We start from the raw sequence: 21613 nt of genomic DNA, 5'->3' as shown, positions 1-21613 counted from the left end.
CACCATCTTGCTGGAAGAGTGTTTCAGCATCTGGATCATGTCGATCAATTCCAGGCAGACCAAAAATGGTCAACATGTCAGCATAACGTCCAGAGTTTACCGTCACTGTGTTGCCATCTTCATCTTCAAAAAAATAGGGCCCCACGATTCCACGAGATGACATTGCGCACCAGACTGTTACTTTTTCAGAATGGAGAGGTTTTTCATGAAGTTCGTGCGGGTTATCTGAGGACCAATATCTGAAGTTTTGCTTATTTATGTACCCACTAAGATGAAAGTGGGCTTCATCACTCATCCATAAGTTATGCACTCTTTCTTCATTTCGTTCAATAACGTTAAGCATTGACTGGCAAAAGCATATACGGTTATTGTAGTCATTAGGTTTAAGGGCTTGCACTACCTGAATTTTGTATGGATGATAGTGAAGGTCACTCTTCAAAATCCGTCTTACTGATCGATTGCTGAGACCAAGTTCTGCGCTGTGCCATCTCGCGGATTTTCGCGGACTTCGTCCCAACGCTTCGCGCACATGATTAATGTTCTCGGGTGTCCGGATTGTTTTTGTGCTGCCGCCTCTTTTCTTTGTTGTGCTAGCAGTAGCTTCAAAGGTTTTAACCCAAAGGAGAATGGCTTTCCTTGATGGCACGGGAGCCCGTGGCGGCAGGTTGAATTCACGACGAAAGGCGCGTTGTGCACCAACCACACTATCCGCGTTTTTGTAATATGCCTTTACGGCATGTGCACGTTGCGCACTAGACCAACGCTCCATGGCTACTGAAACTTCCACCACTCTAGACGCACAAGGTCACTTCCCCCACTCTCGCAACCCCCCTCCGCGCCCGACAACCACTATCGAAATCGTGCCGTTTCACTGCCTCACCCTGTATAAATCAAAATGGTTCCCGCAAGGCCCATTCGCATGAAATCCAGTTTGTTCTGTACATCCATGAGATCAAGAAGATGTACGTTGGTGGCAGTAGGATCGTTTTGAAGACAGTCGCAGACACTGGTTCCCTAAACTTTCTCAATATCATTTCGTGAAAAGAACGTCGTCTTCCCTCCAAAGATTCCCATTTCAGTTCAAAAAGTATTTCTTGAACTTCTTGTATGCCCAGAAGATATTGAAAATTGTGAAGTAATAGATATTAATCACAGGGATGAAAAAGTTACATTTAAAGGATTATAGATTTGCATCAGTTTCGTGTAGAGTTCATATGGAAAAAGGAGTTCCAACGTATGTAAAAGTTGGACACACAGTCAAAAATATTCAGACAAACAGTTTTTGTGTTGATCAGAATCTAGAAGCATGTGCTTGAGGGTTGTTATTGCACAATATTTCTCTGATAATTGTAACGATGTACAGATCCCCTATAGGAAACTTTCATCTATTTATGAGAGATTTAGATGCATTATTGAGCTACTTGTCAGACAAGAAGAAACAGTTAGTAGTATGTGGAGACTTCAATGTAGCTTTCTTAAAAGATATGGACAGGAAAAACGAATTAGAATTATTATTTGGATGTTTCAGTCTAATTTCACCAGTCACTTTTCCAGCTCGTGTATAGCAAGGTAGTAGGACACTGATGGATAAGATTTTTATAGACAGTCTAAGGCTGAAACAATTAATATGCACCCAACTGCTAATGGAATATCTGATCATCATGCACATTTAATGGAAATAAACAATATGTCACTTCACAACTCTGAGGCAGGTTCATACAAAGCAGTGAGGTTTATTGATGAGAACAGTATACAATGTTTTAAGAATAAGTTAAATGGGGTGTAATGGAATGATGGGTGTATAGAAAGAGATGCTAACGTCAGATTCAATTTAGTCCATAGTACACTTGTGTCAATATTTGAAAGCTGCTTTCCAAAAAAATTCTCCAGAAGATCTATTAAAAAACAAGTAAGCTGTGGATATCTAAGGGAACTAAAATCTCATATGAGAAGTAGAGGGAAATTTATATAAAGGCCAGAGTAAGTCAAGACCGGATATTACATGCATACTACAAGAAATAGTGTAGTATTTTAAGAAAAGTCATTAAAATGTCCAGAAGTATGCGAGTCCTGACTTAAATAATGCAGATAATAAGGTTAAAACTATATAGGATATTGTCAAATGGGAGACAGGACAGCCAGTGTACAAGACACCATAACAATTAAACTAAATTACAACATTGTGATTGATAATTCACAAGTTGCAAATAATTTCAACAATAACTTTCTAAATGTTGCAGCAAAAATAAGATTAAATTGTTCACTTGAAAAAGTAAGAGCATATCTTAAACTCGTCAGTCCACAAAAGAGGCACTTTTTCCAGCTTAATAAGTAACGTATGCAATGCACCACTGGCACAGAGAATATTTGCAGACGGTTTCACAAGAAACGTGACAAGACAGATTTAAAGAGTTATCGTCCAACTTCCTTACTGAAATCTTTTTCCAAAATATTCGACGAAGTAATTACTGAAGTGTAGTCTCACACTTAAGTGGAAACAGCTTGGATTCCAGTAGGATTGCTCGACTGAAAATTTTATTTATATATTCGCTGGTCAAATAGCACAAGCCCTAAATAATAAAATATGGCCAGATGTTATTTTTTGTTGTCTTTCCAAGATGTCTGATTATGTAGATCATGTTACTCTCTTAGAAAAACTCATGTTCTGTCGAACTGAAAGCATTACGCAAAGATGGTTAAATCATGCCTAACACACTGAATGCAAAAGGTTGTGCTCGATAATTAAAACCACCTTGAAAGCGTAGAAAATTGTTAGTGAGTGGGGATAAACCACAAAGGGAATGACACAGGGTTCAATTTTGAGTTCACTTCTATACCTTATATGTGTGAACGACCTACCACATAATATTCAGCAAGCAGAAATCGTACTTCTGCAAACATTACTAGTGTTATAATAAATTCCATTATAGAGAAAGCAAGAGAAGAAATGGTAAATGACATTTTTAAAAGAATTATAAAGTTGTTCTTAGAAAATGAATTTCGCCTAAATATTGAAAAAGACCCACTACATACATTTCTGTACAACAAACAGAGCCATACCAAGAATTGGTGGAGCACATGAGTAGAAGTTAGTAAACAGCGCAAAATGCTCCACATTTTTGGGTATAAATGTGAATGAAAACTTGAACTGGAAGAAACATATTACTGAACTTGAGTTCCTAATCTCGGAAACAAACTAATCAAACTCCTAACATATTTTACATATTTCCATTCAACAATGTCTTATGGAATAATTTTCTGGGCTAATTCATCACTTAGAAAGGAAATATCGATTGCACAAAAGCAAGCAATCAGAATAATATGTGATGTTAACCCACGGACATCACGTCAGTCACGGAGATAGGCATTTTAACTGCACCATCACAACACATACAGGGTGTTTCAAAAATGACCGGTATATTTGAAACGGCAATAAAAACTAAACGAGCAGCGATAGAAATACACCGTTTGTTGCAATATGCTTGGGACAACAGTACATTTTCAGGCAGACAAACTTTCGAAATTACAGTAGTTACAATTTTCAACAACAGATGGCGCTGCGGTCTGCGAAACTCTATAGTACGATATTTTCCACATATCCACCATGCGTAGCAATAATATGGCGTAGTCTCTGAATGAAATTACCCGAAACCTTTGACAACGTGTCTGGCGGAATGGCTTCACATGCAGATGAGATGTACTGCTTCAACTGTTCAATTGTTTCTGGATTCTGGCGGTACACCTGGTCTTTCAAGTGTCCCCACAGAAAGAAGTCACAGGGGTTCATGTCTGGCGAATAGGGAGGCCAATCCACGGCACCTCCTGTATGTTTCGGATAGCCCAAAGCAATCACACGATCATCGAAATATTCATTCAGGAAATTAAAGACGTCGGCCGTGCGATGTGGCCGGGCACCATCTTGCATAAACCACGAGGTGTTCGCAGTGTCGTCTAAGGCAGTTTGTACCGCCACAAATTCACGAAGAATGTCCAGATAGCGTGATGCAGTAATCGTTTCGGATCTGAAAAATGGGCCAATGTTGATATCGATCGACATTTTTCGAACAGGTAGTAGCTAGTCTTCAGGCAACGCCTTGTAATGTCCTTCAGCTGTACGTAGTAGAGTCTTGGAGGCATGGATTCTGCAGATTACAGCTCTTATGGGCCTCTCGAAAGCTGAGCTAGCAGATGCTGAGGGTGTCCTACCAACTTCCACATGATTTTCACGTTACGCTGCTTACATCAAAGGGGTTTCAAATGGTTCAAATGGCTCTGAGCACTATGGGACTCAACTGCTGAGGTCATTAGTCCCCTAGAACTTAGAACTAGTTAAACCTAACTAACCTAAGGACATCACACACATCCATGCCGGAGGCAGGATTCGAACCTGCGACCGTAGCGGTCTCGCGGTTCCAGACTGCAGCGCCAGAACCGCGCGGACATCAAAGGGGAATGAGCAGAGTGTCTGGAACTTCGCTGTCGAATCCCTGCCTCTACATGTCATTGATGCTTCATTAATCGACGTTTATTAATAACGCTTAGGTAGTAGTTTAGACAGTTTTTAGAGCACCATACCTTAGTCGCTAAAAACGGAACCCTTATAGGACCACTTTGTTATCCGGGTGCTTGTGTGTGTGTGCCTGTCTCTTAAGAACCACTTTTGTCGGGAACAGGTAGATGTTATCACGTTGAAATTTATGTTACCCACTAAGAACTATGGCAATGGCAACTTGATGGTGTTAAAAAATTTAAGGTTGTAAAGCAATGCAGTCGATAGATAAAGCCATTTATGTCACGTATTTTGATGCAAACTCACTCGTCAAAATCAGAGGGTACTTCCTGTTTATCTGCGATCATGAAATATGGCCAAAAGGAAGGTTCTACAGTACAAGTAAAGGGGAAAAAATCCGAAAATGGTTGATTTGTGATTATAGCACACGAAAAACTTTTTTTTTTGTCATTTGTTATCCGATTGTTTGTCTGTCCGTCTGTTAAGACCCCTTTGTCTCAGGAACGGGTCCATGTATCAAGTTGACATATATGTCACATATGCGTTGCGTCGAGTGTCGATAGCGGCGCAAGAAATGTCGACCACAGCAGAGATACTGCACAGCAAAGCAGTATCACGAGGCGCCAATGAGATACTAGGAAGAAGCCTTGCCTCCCGTGCTTCCGAGGCGCCTCCGCCCTGAAATAGCGTCGCCAGATGCCAGGAGGGCAGTTCTGTTCTAGGTCGGATCTGCCCACCTCCAGGAAGTCCCTGTCGGAGTTACGTCGTTGTGCCACCTATTCGCCGTGGCACAGCCCGTGTCAACCGTCTGGGAGCGAAGAGATTTCCATCTCCTGTGAACCGCGCCTACGCATCAACGCTATTAGAATTGTGTCAACAAGTGTCTACGAACTGTAGACTGTAGGGAAGCCACAGCAGCACGACCATTTCAAACTTCTTTCAATTCACTATTCATAATCGTGGCTCATTTGGTCTATTCTGAACCGCAAGTCCACGTGTGCAGCTTCACAGCTACAGGCGAGCCTGGCGAGCAAAGATAAGTTTTGTTGTAATTAATAAAGTATTACTTATTCTGAGTGTTCTGATTAATTGTATTAGTACTAACCACCTCAATGTCCAAGAAGTCGAACACAACGACATACTAAAGGCTACGGTCCCCTGGCGGCGTAAAAAAATTTGAAGCTGCTACGTTAAGGTAGTCAAAAGATACGGCCATTTGCGTCAGATATTTTGGTGACTTGCCAGTATCGATATCGACAACAGGCAAAGATCGTCCAAATTCTCGATCCCCGGGACCGTTGAACTATCTACATATATGATTAAGTTTGTACAGGTCCCTCGGTGCGCGAGTCCTACTCGTACTTATCCGGATTTTTATTGTTTCTGTCATTGGCAATTCTATCCGCTGTAGTAATAAGTTTGTAAACGTCTCGCCAGAGAGCACTAGAATACAGTGATAATAACGTTAAGTTTCACGGTTTAGCGGGAGATTCACGAGTGAATAGAGGAAACACGCGAGCGAAAAATGTCTCGTTGGCGTCATTAGCATATTTCCTTTTGGGAGTGTATTGCGCCTGAGTCAGACTAGCCCGGATAGCAGTCCGTGTTTGGCCACCGTGGCGTGCGGAAGTCCGTTACGGCTGTGTACAGCGTGGCGCATGTTCACAGCGGAGTGTCTTTTGTACTACAGGGTGTGTCACCTGAACTGTGAGACCTTGAACTTTAGTTTTCAGTGGTCCACAGAGAGGTCTAATCCTCTCGCTTTCGGAGATGGATGATTAATGAGGTCAAGATGCTTGATGTAGGTCTTTAGATTGACAATACGGTGGATAGTGTGTGTGCAAAATGCATAAATAGCGAGTCTGTGAATGAATAGTCAGGGACACCAACGGTAGGGTAAAATGTAAGCATAATGATGGACCTGACAGTTTTGAACACGACTGTCTTTTCAGCAACCGTATGCAAGTTTCAGCGGAGGAGTAACGCAGCCAACTGGTTGCAAGTAGCTGTCTAATACATTGCCCTACGTTTCAGTAGAATGAAAATTTAAAAGCCGTAAAGTTACACTGCGGGAAGGCTGTACAAGGTGTACGTCACAAAGACTGGGATCTTTTTAATTTTTCACTTGAAGATGTCTACTCTAAACTCTGACTATTGCTTTCTCACAATGTAACTTTACTGCTTTTAAACTGCCATTCTGATGAAAGCATCCTTAGAGTTTCGAAACCTAGGTCAATATATTAAACAGTTATTTGCAACCAGTTGATTGTGTTATTTCTTCGTTGAACGATGGCTCTGTTAGCACAGTATCAATAACGCTCGCAAGCCTTGGCTTATGATGTGTGAGAGAGTATAATTTATCATTGAAAGTGACCCTCAAAAAGACCGGAGGAATACTTACTTTATGTGGGACTTTTTGCGGTAACAGAGAAGAAGAATGGTCAGAAAACAATGGCAGTAGAATAAATAACTGAAGTGTAATTGTAAAAGCACATATCCTCTTATGTGACTGTATGCCGTCATAGGGCGTATATTGTGTATGAAAACCACCATCAAATATGCTCTATAAGCGATTCCATTAAAAATCTTAAGGGGAAATTGTAACTGTACAGTTGCACATTGAAAAACGTCCACTTGAAGTAATAGCATATGCAACTCTTATGTCAGAGTGGAGTGAGCCCATTATGGGTACATTAGGGTCTGCCAATGGGAGAACTGTAAATGAGGAAGTTACAGGATCCATCAACGATCAGCAAGGGAACCGAACGGAGAGCAACAAATGTGATAACACAGTTAACTCAACTAAGAAGGCTGGTAGCAGCATCACGTGACAAGGAACGCCAGAATGCACCTATGGATGTGGAAGAGAATGCAGAAGATGGCAGTGAGCGTCAGTAAAACTACGGTCGCGACAAGGGAACGGAATAGAGAGCGCAATAACGAACGATCAAAGTAAATCAACAGACGAAACTGCTGTCACCGTCCCTGCCAATTTACGGCAACAAGAACATCAGAATGCGCCCCTGGAAGTGGAAAAGGATGTGCAGATGGCAGCAAACGTTGGTGACTGAAAAACATTGAAACTAGGTATTCCGATTACGCAGAAAACTAATGCGATGATGAATCTATGACCGAAGTAGCCACCATGATGGAAAAATACGTGGAAAATGGACGCCCTATCAGACAGTATTCGCCATATTTCTGGCGAAAGCACAAACTAACAACAGCACCTTGTTCAAAACAGATACGGCAAGCAGCGAAGAAGTAGATCAAAGAAACACAAACTCCAATCTATAATCTCAAGAAACATAAAAGGGGAAAGAAGGGTAATAATATTCCGCCGATCTCTGTGTTACATGCCAAGGGATTTCATGAGCTGCGAGAAAAAGCCGGCGAGCAAAATATTGCATCCTCGGCAGACGAACCACGGGATAAAGTCTAACTTCGACTGTGCAGTAGAAAGCAATGATACTCTGTGTCTTAGGTTTTCAAATTGACAATACTGTAAATAGAGTGTATGTAAAAATTATAAAAACAACGATGTTTGTGAACGAATAGTCAGGACAACCAATTGTAGTGTCCAATTTAAGCCTAATGATGGGGCTGTTAGCACAGTTTCAGGTCTTAATATTGAAATAGTTTGTGTTATTCACCGAGAGTAATGGAACTCAAGTGAATGTGTGAAACACGGGCACACTTTTCTTACTCAATGTGAGTGTTCCAGCGGTGAATGGAAGTGTGGGTCATGGCATGTTCCACAAATGTCCTACCGAATTTAAGGGACCCTTGGCCTGCTGTCTACGACTGTTTAAAAAGTAGCCGTGGGTGTTAAATCGCCTCTTCCAGGACAGGTAGATGCGCCGAGCCTGGATCGAGAGCGGCGCTGCGGATTAACGACAAGTATCGGTGTGCCCGCCAGCCTTGGTGTGGTTTTTTGGAAGTTTCCCATGTCCCACCAGGCGAATACTGGGCTGGTACCCAACTACCACCTCATATACACGATTCGCAAATTCACTTTCATATGAATAACACTGCACTGAGACAGTTGGCGTACACATACATCGTGCCGGAGCACCCATGTGCATGATACGTACGTACTGCGTATCACAGTTAGTAACGAGAACTGACGCAAGTGAAAGTGTATGAGGGAAAAGGGGGAAGGGAGGAAGGCACCATCTGATACGTAGCTTGCGTGGAAAAGTGTCCTCGAACTGGCTCTGGCCTTAGTTGTAATGAGTTTCATCTCGTTCGAATAACTGTAGCATATCACGAATCTGAAAACAGCACGACATGAATTCAATGTGCCGTTTATGAGACGAAACTTTGGTACATGATCTTGAAAAAGAACTATTGAACCGTCCAAATTTTAATGAAGTTGTCATAGACTTCGATGCAGCGCAGAATGGTAGACGTACTAATTTCGTCAACAAAATTAGTTAGGGTAAGCAAAACGTACGTCAACAGGTGACAAAAAGCAATTCATTTGCTATAACTACCTTTTTAGCCTACCAAATGAAGTGCTTAAAAATGGATGGTAGCATTTTTTAAACCGACGTCACGTTTTCCGATACTTCAGCACAACGAACCATACACAAAAATGAGGCGTTTCTGAGAGATCTTTAATGCCTTGCAACCACCCCATCATCCACGTACTGCTTCCTGCGGAGTTCAAACTTCAATTACCTAACAGACGAACGTCGGAAGGTGAGTGATCCGGGCTATTGGGTGGATGAGGAAGAACAGTCCAGTGAAGTTTTGTGATCTGCTCTCGGGTGCGCAGACTTGTGTGAGGCCTTGCACTGTTATGAAGAAGGAGAAGTTCGTTTGCATCACTCGGAATGAGACGTCTGCACGTACCAACACTGCATGAGTCGCAGCTGTGTGCGGCTGGCCGGTACGCGGGATACCGAACAAGCTGGCGTGGCGATGTTGCGACGACTCCCCGTGCTGCTGTTCACTGCCGCGTCCCTCTAGACATTCTGCAAGTGCCTATGAATACCGCCAAAAGAAACTGAATGATAGCTCTGTACTTGGAACGCATCTCCATTACAGACGTCATTTTGAAGGATGCGTATAGCGTAATCACATATTGGAAATTCATGAAACTATAGGGGCTGAAGTGAGAACATTCCACGATGTCCCACAACAAATACCGCATTTCTTCAACCGAAATTGACCCAGAAAACAAAACAAAATGCGCGTTACTTATTAAATGCCCCTCATAGTTTGCACAACTGATGGGGAAATATAAATTATTTGAGATGGTCTAGCATATGGTGCAATTTCATTATCGTATGTGTTGTAGTTTTTTTTTTCGCGGGCCTTTGAAATGTGGGAGGTTTCAAAGGGATACCCTGTATTACACTGGACTCGCATTCTGGAGGACGACGGTTCAATCCCGCGTCCGGCCTTCCTGATTTAGGTTCTCCGTGATTTCCCTGAATCGCTCCAGGCAAATGCCAGGATGGTTCCTTTAAAAGGGCACGGCCGACTTTCTTCCCCGTCTTTCCCTAATCCGATGAGACCTCGCTGTTTGGTTTCCTCCCCCAAAGAACTCAACTCTCTGTATTATTTTTGATGACAATAGACTTCTTTTGACAATGAAAGCTCTAAAATGCTTTATTATTCCAGTCTCTGATCACAAATGAATTCTTTAGACGATGACCGGTTTCAGTCTGTAACGACCATCTTCAGATCTAAAATATATAAATATATACATCTAATGAGCAGTGTGTCTTTTAACATAAAACAGCAATATGTATCACAATATACTGTCATACATTAGGGAAATGTACAGATAAAATATGGTATAAAGTACCTTTTTTACACCATGTCCTAAAGTGATACGGCCATAATGGTATAGTCAAAACATATAAATATAATCAGCATAGCATCGTCACATAAATTTAAAATATGGTGTAGAATAGGGCACATCGTCCACATAGTGGTTATTGCCAACTAGGTACTGAGGTACAGTAGCATCTAGAAACCTGTTTGCCTACACCTTCCCTAGATGTCGCTACTGTGGATTTGCTTATATGTAGTCATCATTTACGCAAAAACATAATCTGATAAAAGCACATTTGATAAAATGCATGTAGCAGACTTATTAACATTGATGACTATAGAATCCAATTGTGATACATTAAAAGATGAATGCAGTTACCTATGTAAAATTATTAAAGAAATATATGAAGAGTATAGGTCCGACCGTTTTTTATGGTGAATTTACGGTCAACAATTAATATAGCGTAATACATTGCCTGTGGCAACCTATAAATTACTTACGAAAGATAAAATGTCTATATGACAGCTGAAAAAGAGACAGATCAATGAACAGCGCTCTCTGTTGGGTCGGCCGCTAGGATCTTATGTAGGCGCGACCCGATCGTAAGAACTTAACCAATAGAGGGCTTTACATACATCGTGACAAGTCTCCCACAGAAAACTTTTAAACAACGTATAAGCATTTAATAAATAAAATTATATAGTTTGGCTATACATTCCATGAGTAGGTAGGAGATAATCAGTTACAAGATTAGACCGAATACTGTGCGGAAGTAAGGGAAATATCTTCTGTTCTCAACATAACTCATCAAGTAAGGCGATTATGTCGCAGTTAGTGAAAATGAAAGCTCTCTTTGATTGTACTAGACTGCTTCTTATGTCCTGTTTGCTTCGTCCGACAGTCGTTTTTCCTCCAAGAAAGCAGATGTTTTTTAGTTCCTCAGTGAAAAGAAAAGGTGGCATTGGGCGAGTTGTGTCTGCGCAGGGCGAGGCGGTGTCGCTGGCGGCGTACAGCTGCGGCTGGCACGAGGCGAGTGGCCGGTTCCGGCGTGCGCTGCGCATCCTCATGAGCCGCGCCCAGAAGCCAATCCTGCTCACCGCGGGCAGGGTCTACGTCATCAACAAGGCCACCTTCATCTCGGTCAGTGGCACAGTATGTAGTATGCAAGTAGCGAAACGCTCCCTAGTTCACTGGACAAAATGTTAGTCACCCCCTTAAAGGAGGACACTGGTAGCTTTATAGCGTTGTAGGTGGCGTAGAACTAGTACTAGGCAGTCATGTGACCCTCCAGTGCTGATGTAATTCATCGCAGTGAAATGGGGTAATAAGCACCTGTTTATGGAATCAGCACAATAATACGGCTCGCCGTTGAGAGGTGACGGAATAGCGGAAAGGACCTATCGTCTCTGGACGTGGATGTCAAATGAAAACGAACACCCTCCACAACGGGTACATGGAATAATTCCACTCAAAAATAATCATCACACGCTTTAAGACATTTATCTCACTTGGAGACTAGACAATCAATTCTTGTTTTCTAGAACGTGGTCAGCCACTGACGGATCCACAACCACACGCACTCTTGGACTTCCTCGTCCGACTGAAACTGGCATCCAGGCATGTCTTTTTTCTGGTTGCCAAAGATATGGCAATAAAATAAAGTGTTCAATGATCTGGGTTGTACGGAGGATATTGCAGTGTTTACCAACCGAATGGCCGAAGCGTATAGCCTTCGTCCAACTGCCAATGTCGGGGCGGCCATTATTGCACAGCAGGATGATTCCGTGTGAAGCATTCCGACAGTCCAAGGGCAAATGGCAAAGCCCACAGTGTAAACATCCACTTCTCCCCTCCCCCCCGCCCCCCCCCCCCACCCAATCCAAAGAAATCCGAAGCTGTTCACACAAGTTCCGGTAAGATCATGATGACCTCCTTCTTCGACTACAGGGGCCCTCTGCTGGTCGACTTCCTCGAGCGTGAACCACATCAACGCGCAGCACTATGAAGACCATTTGCAGAAGCTGTGAAGCGCCATAAAGTCAAAACGCCCAAGAATGTTAGTAGATGGAATCATCCTGATGCATGATAACGCCCACTTCCATATTGCTAACTGCACTGGCCTTTTCGTAGGTAGCCGACACCAAATACTCGTTGTATGTGGTTTCCTTTCCAATATTCGCTCGGAAACAGGAATTGATCGTCTCGTCTCCCGGTAGGATAAAAGTCTTAACGCGATTACTTTTGAATAGTACCATTCCATGGCTCCTTGATTCCGGGTGTTCAGTTTTCATTTGACTGGACCTCATTTATTGGTGTATCAACAAGGACACTCTGGTGTGTCTACAAGGAATGGATTACTACTCGTAGCCATGTAACGTGGAGCCAAGAACAAACTGACACGGACCGAAAACGAGTGTCCAACTTTGTCAGTGACAATAGGCTTCAAACCCAACAAGAATTATTACTGTCAGTGAATACAAGTCCTTCTGAGCCAGTTTCCGAGCGAATATAGCAAAGGAAACCACATACAATGAGTATTTGGTTCGGATACCTACGAGAAGACCATTGCTCACATCAGGACATGGAGGTGCCCATCTCCTGTAGGCTAGGCAACGCATTGCCTCAATGGAGACAAGTAGTGTGTCCAGAAACTTGTGGTATTGCCTCTTTCCAAATGATGTAAGGCGTCCTCCAGTACACCGGCGACTCAGTGAGGTATACAGGGTGTTACAAAAGGTACGGCCAAACTTTCAGGAAACATTCCCCACACACAAAGAAAGAAAATATGTTATGTGGACATGTGTCCGGAAACGCTTACTTTTCATGTTTGAGCTCATTTTATTACTTCTCTTCAAATCACATTAATCATGGAATGGAAACACACAGCAACAGAACGCACCAGCGTGACTTCAAACACTTTGTTACAGAAAATGTTCAAATGTCCTCCGTTAGCGAGGATACATGCATCCACCCTCCATCGCATGGAATCCCTGATGCGCTGATGCAGCCCTTGAGAATAGCGTATTGTATCACAGCCGTCCACAATACGAGCACGAAGAGTCTCTAACATTTGGTACCGGGGTTGCGTAGACAAGAGCTTTCAAATGCCCTCATAAATGAAAGTCAAGAGGGTTGAGGTCAGGAGAGCGTGGAGGCCATGGAATTGGTCCGCCTCTACCAATCCATCGGTCACCGAATGTGTTGTTGAGAAGCGTACGAACACTTCGACTGAAATGTGCAGGAGCTCCATAGTGCATGAACCACATGTTGTGTCGTACTTGTAAAGGCACGTTTTCTAGCAGAAGTCAAAATTACCTTCCTTCAATTGGGCCAACTGGCGGTGAATCGAGGAAGTACAGTACATACTGACGAAACTAAAATGAGCTTTTACATGGAAATTAAGCGTTTCCGGACACATGTCCACATAACATCTTTTGTTTATTTGTGTGTGAGGAATGTTTCCTGAAAGTTTGGCCGTACCTTTTTGTAACACCCTGTATAAACCGCAGTGTTTGCAGGGTGTCATTCATGTCGGTGGTAGGTGCGTGAGCTGTGTGATTTTTGGGGTGTACCATGACTTCGGACCATTCACTCATACTAGCGTGAACATCAAGCAGGACGTTTATTTCAACATCTCGGCGACGAAGCGTTGACCCTTCTTCTATATTTTGACGATAAATATCCTGTGGACACTCCCATCTTCCAAGAAGACAACAGCCATGTAAACACGGATGCAAGCATACGTTCCCTGTCTGATGAACACTCAGACAGTCTACCGCCACTCGACTTGCCCAATAGGTCACATATTGTTAATGCATAAGTTTGCTTGGAACAGCACTAAAATGTAGCCGTGATTATACCTACAAGGTGGTATCTATACAGGGTCCAATTATCGATGAGTGGTTTCAGCGAGATATGCCTTATCTGAAGAAATATGTCGACTTTCTTCCTCGCCGAACTGTGGCGATTATCACAACTAGAGGCGGTGTTACGTGGCTTCTGGTGGAGAGTAATGTTTTTGTCTGGTATATTTATAATTAATTATTTTTTGAGCGCAGTGCTCCACACTCCGTACTGAGAGTGGCACTTAGTAACGAAAATATGGTGTCCCTCATAAATAACAGCTACACTGCCTGACAAAAAAAGTGAAGCACGCAGAATACATGGTCGCATGTCAGTGCACACATAACACCAGTGGCTGGTATGAACATGAACAGAATTGCAATTATCTGTGAAAGGTACAACAGTCACCACAGATCATTACTATTGTTTGTGTTTGGCTTTGTAACAAGGCCTGGAAGGGTAATAAGGGGTGTCAACAAAATCAGATGTTGATGATCGCTATGAAGGAAACGGAGATGCCACATGCTCGTGTGAAACAGTCTTATAAGTAACTCACCCAGTTTGAAATGGGCCTCATTGAGGCTCTCAGTTTGGCCAGCTGACCGAATCGTGCAATATTCAGATTTGTGAGGTATTCGGATGTAACAGTGTCCTTCTATTGGACAGCATGGGAACATGAGGTCAGGCATATTCGTCGTCAAGGCTCTGGTCAACCAGGTCTGACCACCAGTAGGGAGGATCGCTATATTGTGCACCAAGCACATCGTAGCTCCTTCACATCTGCGCTGCCACCCGAAAACACGTAATGGACTCGCTGAAACATTCTGTGTCACACCCCACGGTTGGTGAGAGAGTAACAGCAGCCAGACTAGGGGAATCACCGTCCCATTGTTGTGCTGCGGTTAACATAACAACGCAAACGGCATTGTTTCAAGTGGTACCATGCCCAGGAAGTTTGGGATGCTGATGAACGGCATCACATTGCGCTCAGTAATGAATTTGGGTTATGCACCACCCCGATGACCATTGTCAGCGAGTAAGATAGCGACGTGTGAAGGTCGTATTCCTCCAGTGTTCTGAAGAGGCATAGTGGTGTTACTCTAGGTGTCATGGTAGGGAATTAATCGGGTATGACATCAGGTCATGGCTGGTAGTGATTGAGAGAACTCCGAGGCTACAACGGCACGTCGCAGACATACTGTGTCGACATTGTTATTTCTTATGCGACATTACTGTGATGCCATTTTTCAACAGGAGAATACTCGTCCACACATGGCACGGGTCTCTAGGTATTGTCTGAGAAATATTCAGATACTTCAGTGGCGAGCAGTATTCCAAGATCTGTCTCCGATAGTATATGTGTGGGACCAGTCTGGATGTCAACTGCATACCTGTGCCAGCATCCAGGGTATAAAGTACCAGTTACAAAAATTGTGGGACACTTTGCCTCAAGAGAGGATGCAATGGCTTTGTGACATACTTTCCAACCGAATCGTGTATGCATCCTGGACAGACTGGGTGCAGCATCATACTGATAAGTCGGCTCATATTGCCAAGTTCTTTGTAAATTTTAGTCCATTTCGTACCACTTAAAATAACATGACATATTTTCCCAAATTGTCAAGTTTCATTTCGTTTCCACTTCCCCTCCTGCGTCAGTTACTGTTTTTTGCTAGGCAGCGTATTTGATTATAAGATATTGACCACACCATGTATGTTTTCACTTCAGTAGTTATTTATTTTATTTATTTATTCCAGTGTGTTATGTATGATGGCAGAGTGACTAACTCCACATCAGGACAGCACTTTTCCATTCTCTTTACCGACCTCGTATTTCGGCTAGTTGTGCACGTATCTTATTAAGATGATACCATACGTTACTTTAACCCCCCTATCATTTCTGGAATATAATATGCTGTAAGCGTAACTATCGTTATTGTGACGTAGTTTCATAATGAGCAAAGGGGTGAAATTAGCTAATTGATATTAATGAAATAAAGTGCTTAGTTTAAAATAAAAGAACAGCCTACGGAATTAAATGACTTATTTTAAAAACAAATTTCATCTGTGGGTACAACTAGGAAACAACTGCATTGTATGTTAAATGACCTATGGATAGACAGAACTCATTTTTCATTTCATGTTGTGTAATGCAATATTTAAAGAAATGGAGCCCACCCACACCCACACTTGCGTGGTGTCCACGAAGTTGTACTGTCACATCTTCGAAAAGCTTAGTGTTTCCATTGAGGAGTTACAGGATGCGGGACTGTCATGTTCTCCGTACATCTGGTGCGACGCTCCACTAATACGATTCAGCCTAGGAGATAGTAGACAGAAAGTGGTTTGCGAATTGCAGGTGTAGGGCAGTGGAAAAAAGTACCACATCAAGTGCCGTGGAAAAAAGTCCTCTCCTGCAGTCTGGACGGGTAGTAGGGCTATGGGCGATTTATGCTGCCAGCGACAGTTCACGTACAAATGTAGGGATGTAGGGATATGTTAGTGGAGGGCAGTTTACCGCTGTTGCTAAACACCGACGACGTCTCCTGAACCCGTTTCTGGGTCATCCTGTCTGTAACATTTCAAAGTCATCCTAAGAGAACTCAATTTGACCGTAAAATCAGCTGGTCGGTACAGAAAGACCTGTGGAGTGCATTGAAAAAAAAAAACTTAATTAAGTTGAATAGTCGCATATTGGTGAGTTCCATAATTCTCTCACAATGATTTTTGTCACTTTTAATCATATATCTGAGTCCTTCTGTGAAATCTTTGACATGCTACTGCCGTTACTTTTCACATCTTTGGTTTTTCAGTCTCAGTGTTACTTTTGAATCATCCAGTAGAAACACATTGCCACAGGGACCGACAAAGGCAGCAGAGCGGGTGACACCTCTTAGGAAAGGATCCAGATTTACAAAATAAATTTATCTACTGTTCATATAAATGCTGTAATAACAATGTACTGACAAACAGTCTGTACTGGTGACGTGTTTTATCTCTTATGATATGTCAATGTGCATTGCGAGTTGCTAGGAGCGTTCAATAAATAACGCAACACTTTTTTGCTGAAAGCAGGTTGGTCTTATTCAAGTCTGCAATACACAACGTTATTCCCTACCCTTTTGACTACAAACCCCTGTTTTTAACCTTATCTCCGTTCAATGCGACGGCCTTACGCCACTTTACTGGAAGGGCATATGCGCCCACATAGTCTCACTCTAATAGTCGATGTCGGAGCCAACTTCTTGCTGCGCCGCTAACCTCCCCATCATCTACGAACTGCTTCCTGCGAATGAGTTCTCCATTGAGCCAAAAGGAATGGAAGCTGGAAGGTGCGAGATCCGGGCTTTAGGATGGATGAGGAAGAACAGTCCAATGAAGTTCTGTGATCTCCTCCCGGGAGCACAACTTGTGTGAGGCCTCGCGCTGTCATGGAGAAGGAGAAGTTCGCTTGCATTTTTGTGGCAAGAAACATTTGCGGGGGTCACAGCTGCGTGCGGCCGACTGGCGCGAGGGAGATCGGACAGGTTTGCGCGACGTTGCTGGGATGATGTTTTGTTTTATGGCGCAGAAACGTTGTTGCGATGACGACCGACGCCTCGTCCAACGACTCACCCTGCTTTTCTTTACTGCCAAGTCTCCACTGGCATTCTACAAGCGCCTACAAATATCTACGATTCTCTGGTTTTCAGCCAAAAAGAAAAAAAAAGAAGAAAATCAATGACAGCTCTCTGCTTGGAATGCACCTCCGGTACAGGCGCCATTTTAATGGCAGCCACCTATCGGAAATTCAAGAAACTATTGGGGCTAGAGCAGGAATATTCCACGATGTCCCAAAACAAATTTCGTATTTTGTCAAGCGAAACTGGGCGAGAAAAACAAGATGTTACGTTACTTATTGAACGCCACTCGTATTTTTGTGACATGGCTCAGCTACTGTCCTGTACAGTACTTCGTGTGAGCAATTTTTCTTTCAGAGGCACCGTGAATATGTGCCAGAAGTAAGGGTAAATTCATAGGCATGTTTGCTCCTATAGATAAGTAAGATTTAAGGCCCTGGTTTTATGGTTTCCTAAATCCAGCAAGAGCAGTAGATACCAACAGTCCAATCTCTATAAAGGCCACTGTTTTTAATATGTTTTCTTTACTTCTTTACTGCGTACATCGACTTTTTGACTGAATGTACTGACGGGTCTAGTCAGAATGATACTCACTGCGTCTGTGCTATTTTTCCCGATATTCACCATCTGTCTTCCAGAGGCTTTTACAATTTATGATGCAGACTGAATGAAATTCAGAGGCCACTGCAACAAATGAGAAGACTTCACAGCTGAAGTATCCTGACACAGGGAAAGTTCCACACCTGTGGAAGATTGTATAGTATAGTATATTGTTGGTCATGCCATGCTCAAATATGCTATCGTCTGTCTGGAAGAATGAAATGCCCATGACTGAAAATACAAAACGACAAGCTGCTGAGACGAACCTCTTGCCAGCCACTCTGATGGCAGCGACTTCTTCTGACGAGACAAAAAAGAGGCCATTGCATTATTACACATATTGTCCTTACAAAGTGACGACCAACTAAAATGGGAAATTTGGGGTATTTTAGTTCTGCCACAGCATATTTTATCTAGATTCGTTTTGCGTGATAACGAGAGGACGAATCTCAGGTTACTGTAGGACCTAACTTGTACCTTTTTTTGACACTGTGAGAAGTGTATGCTGTATTTTAAAATTCTGTGTTGTGTTAGATTCCTCCATAAGACGACAGAGTGGATTTTTTTATTCTGCTCTCTTGAGGCTATCGCATATTCCTGTCAGTAGTGAGCTCGCGTCATATATCTGGCGAATTAACTCAACTTTTTTCTTGTTCTTTGTGACAGAGTTTACATTTTAAATGGATGACTTTGAGGGCGTGTATGTGTGGGGGGAGGGTGTGTGTGTAATGCTTGGGAGGGATCGTATGGTGTGAGTGAAGCGACGCTAGTTTTCCTCTATGCCGCGTTTTTAATCTCACGTATCCCAGGCAACCATTACATCAACATAGGTGCCCCTAACTGTGCTGCTGAATGTACTTAATGGACATAATCATCATTTTTATATATAAAACTCCAATGCCTCACAATCACGAAATATGCCTTAAGAATAACAATTTTCTTTAAGCTTCTCATGACAGCATTAAGTTATGAGAAAAAATTTTACTGATCTTATCTCTCTTGCAGCTGATGAACGCCGCGTATTCGTACTACGCACTGCTTAGGCAGTTGAACAGCCGCTGAAGACGGGGAACAAGTCGTGATCATTTCCGTAGCACAAGAAATTCACGTAGGTGTTACCAACTATTGGATGCGCGTTACACGAAATATATTTCTGTGGTAGACAGAATGAACTAGTGTCAGATTTATTGAGATTTTTGCCGATGCTTGTCAGAAGATGATCATTAACACAAGGACGAAGAAAAAAATAGACATTATACAGGGTGACTTTTTCCACCGTGTAAAAACTCTAGGGATTGATCGATGAGAGGATACGGAACAAAAAAGGTCTAATGAATGTCCGGAAGTGCATTGTTTCCGAGCTAGAGACCATTCATTCAGTCATACATTGTTACAGACATTGCGGTCCAATACGCGCTGTACCATGCAGCCACAGTTACAGTATGTGTTGAAAATGGTTTCCATGTGCCTCAACGCATGCATGTACGCGCTGTAGCGTGTTCTGTCTCACACATTCACATCGGCCAGGCCGAATGCGAACAGTGTCAAAGGCGGCATGAATACGCTGCTCCAGTGTCTCCAGTCTGGAATGGGCTCTGCATACACGATACTTTTGAAATGGCTCCACAAGCGGAAATCGCACGGGTTGAGATTCAATTAACGAGCAGGCCATGGCGGATCCCCTCGTTCGATCCATCGACCAGGGAAGACATGATTGAGATGTGCCCGGACGTTAACGGCGAAGTACACCAGTTAGACGACGTGGAAGGAAGACTGGTGCCAAAATACTGTCGCTAAGTATCGCAGTGCACACATTCTGGCTGCACTGATGCTGATGATTCTGCATACTATCTCACATATGACTGTTATGAAAGCTGAAGATACAACTCCGCTTAAAGGTGGCCTCATCTATAAATACGATGGATCACACAAATCCCGGAATCGAGGTTTCCTGGTGAAGAAACTATTTACAAAAATGCTCCCGATGTGGAAAGTCTCGCTAGTAAGCCCTGCACACGCTGTTAAGTTATAAGGGTAGTAATAATTACGGAGAATGTTCCACACGGTCGTCTGGTTTACTCTATGCTGGCGGACCAACTGCATGGTACTGACACGGCGGTCATCTTCCGCAATATTAATCACATTTTCTTCCAAGTCTGGTGTCCGAACATTTCGGGAACGTCCTTCATGATTTACTGCTTTCTGAAACGATGCTGAACACTGTTGCAAACATTGAATGCTGCGATTGTTGTCGGCGGGGATAGGTCTCCTGATACAACCTTGCTGCCCACCGCCCGTTGCCATTTGCCTTTCCGTAAGTAAACACCATGTCGGCAAACTCGATTCTAATACGGAACCATTGTGCACAACGCTGTATCGCATCCACTACAAGGAGAGTCAGCAAGAAAAACGAATGGAACACAACTTCAGCAATTAGGCGATAGGACATGACGTATAAGGAGCAGTACCACCCTCTAGGAGAAACTATGCTTACGGTAACTGTGGCTGCATGGTACAACGCGTATTAGACCGCAATCTCTGTAATGAAGTATGACTGAATAAATGGTCTCTAGCATGGAAACTATTTTTTTTATTTCCGGGCATAAGTTCATTAGACCTTTCTTGTTCCGTATCCTCTCATCAACCAGTCCCTAGAGTTTGTACGCGGTGGAAAAAAATCACCCTGTATAACAACACAAAATACTTCATTTCCAGTTAAAGTTGATTTAAAATTATACTTACCTGTGTTTTGTAAACTGTTCATAAATTAAGCTACTAATGTTACATTATTGTTAATGTAAGTGTTGATATATTACCTATGTTAACATAAGCCAGAATACTATGTATCATGTGGTGAGATGTTTTGAGAAGCAAGTAACTGAAGGGTATTGAGATATTATACTAAAATTACTAGATAATGAAATGTACAATTAAATATACTCGTAGTTTAAAAGAGTGAAGAGGGAAATGAAATTGAAATTTTACATTTAAAACTACGCTGACACTGTACGCTAATAGATAAATAAATAATCTTAAAAATTAATAGGTGTGTTGTGTTTAAAGAACATTACTTTCTGACCATATAAATGTCACCAAATCATAGCAGAACAGAAAGATTTTAACACACAGTTTATATTTCTGTCAGCTAAAAGTTCAAAATCTTCATTTTTCGAAATAGTTCAAATGGCTCTGAGCATTATGGGATTTAACATCTGAGGTCATCAGTCCCCTAGAACTTAGGACTGCTTAAAC

General features: G+C 42.6%; 1 protein-coding gene across 1 annotated transcript in view; it reads left to right on the top strand.

The window, feature by feature from the left end:
* The window catches only part of LOC126456266 (odorant receptor Or2-like), a 117012-nt gene extending 95723 nt beyond the window's left edge, over positions 1-21289 (top strand). The window contains exons 5-6 of the mRNA XM_050092018.1: positions 11283-11438; positions 19367-21289. Of these exons, the coding sequence (XP_049947975.1) occupies positions 11283-11438; positions 19367-19423 (213 nt within the window). The 3' untranslated portion in view covers positions 19424-21289. The remainder of the gene's footprint in view (positions 1-11282; positions 11439-19366) is intronic.
* The last annotated feature ends 324 nt before the right edge of the window (positions 21290-21613 follow it).

The sequence above is a fragment of the Schistocerca serialis genome, chromosome 2 (assembly GCF_023864345.2).
Source record: "Schistocerca serialis cubense isolate TAMUIC-IGC-003099 chromosome 2, iqSchSeri2.2, whole genome shotgun sequence".
In the NCBI taxonomy this organism is placed as follows: domain Eukaryota; kingdom Metazoa; phylum Arthropoda; class Insecta; order Orthoptera; family Acrididae; genus Schistocerca; species Schistocerca serialis.
This window is presented reverse-complemented; position numbering and strand designations above follow the sequence as displayed.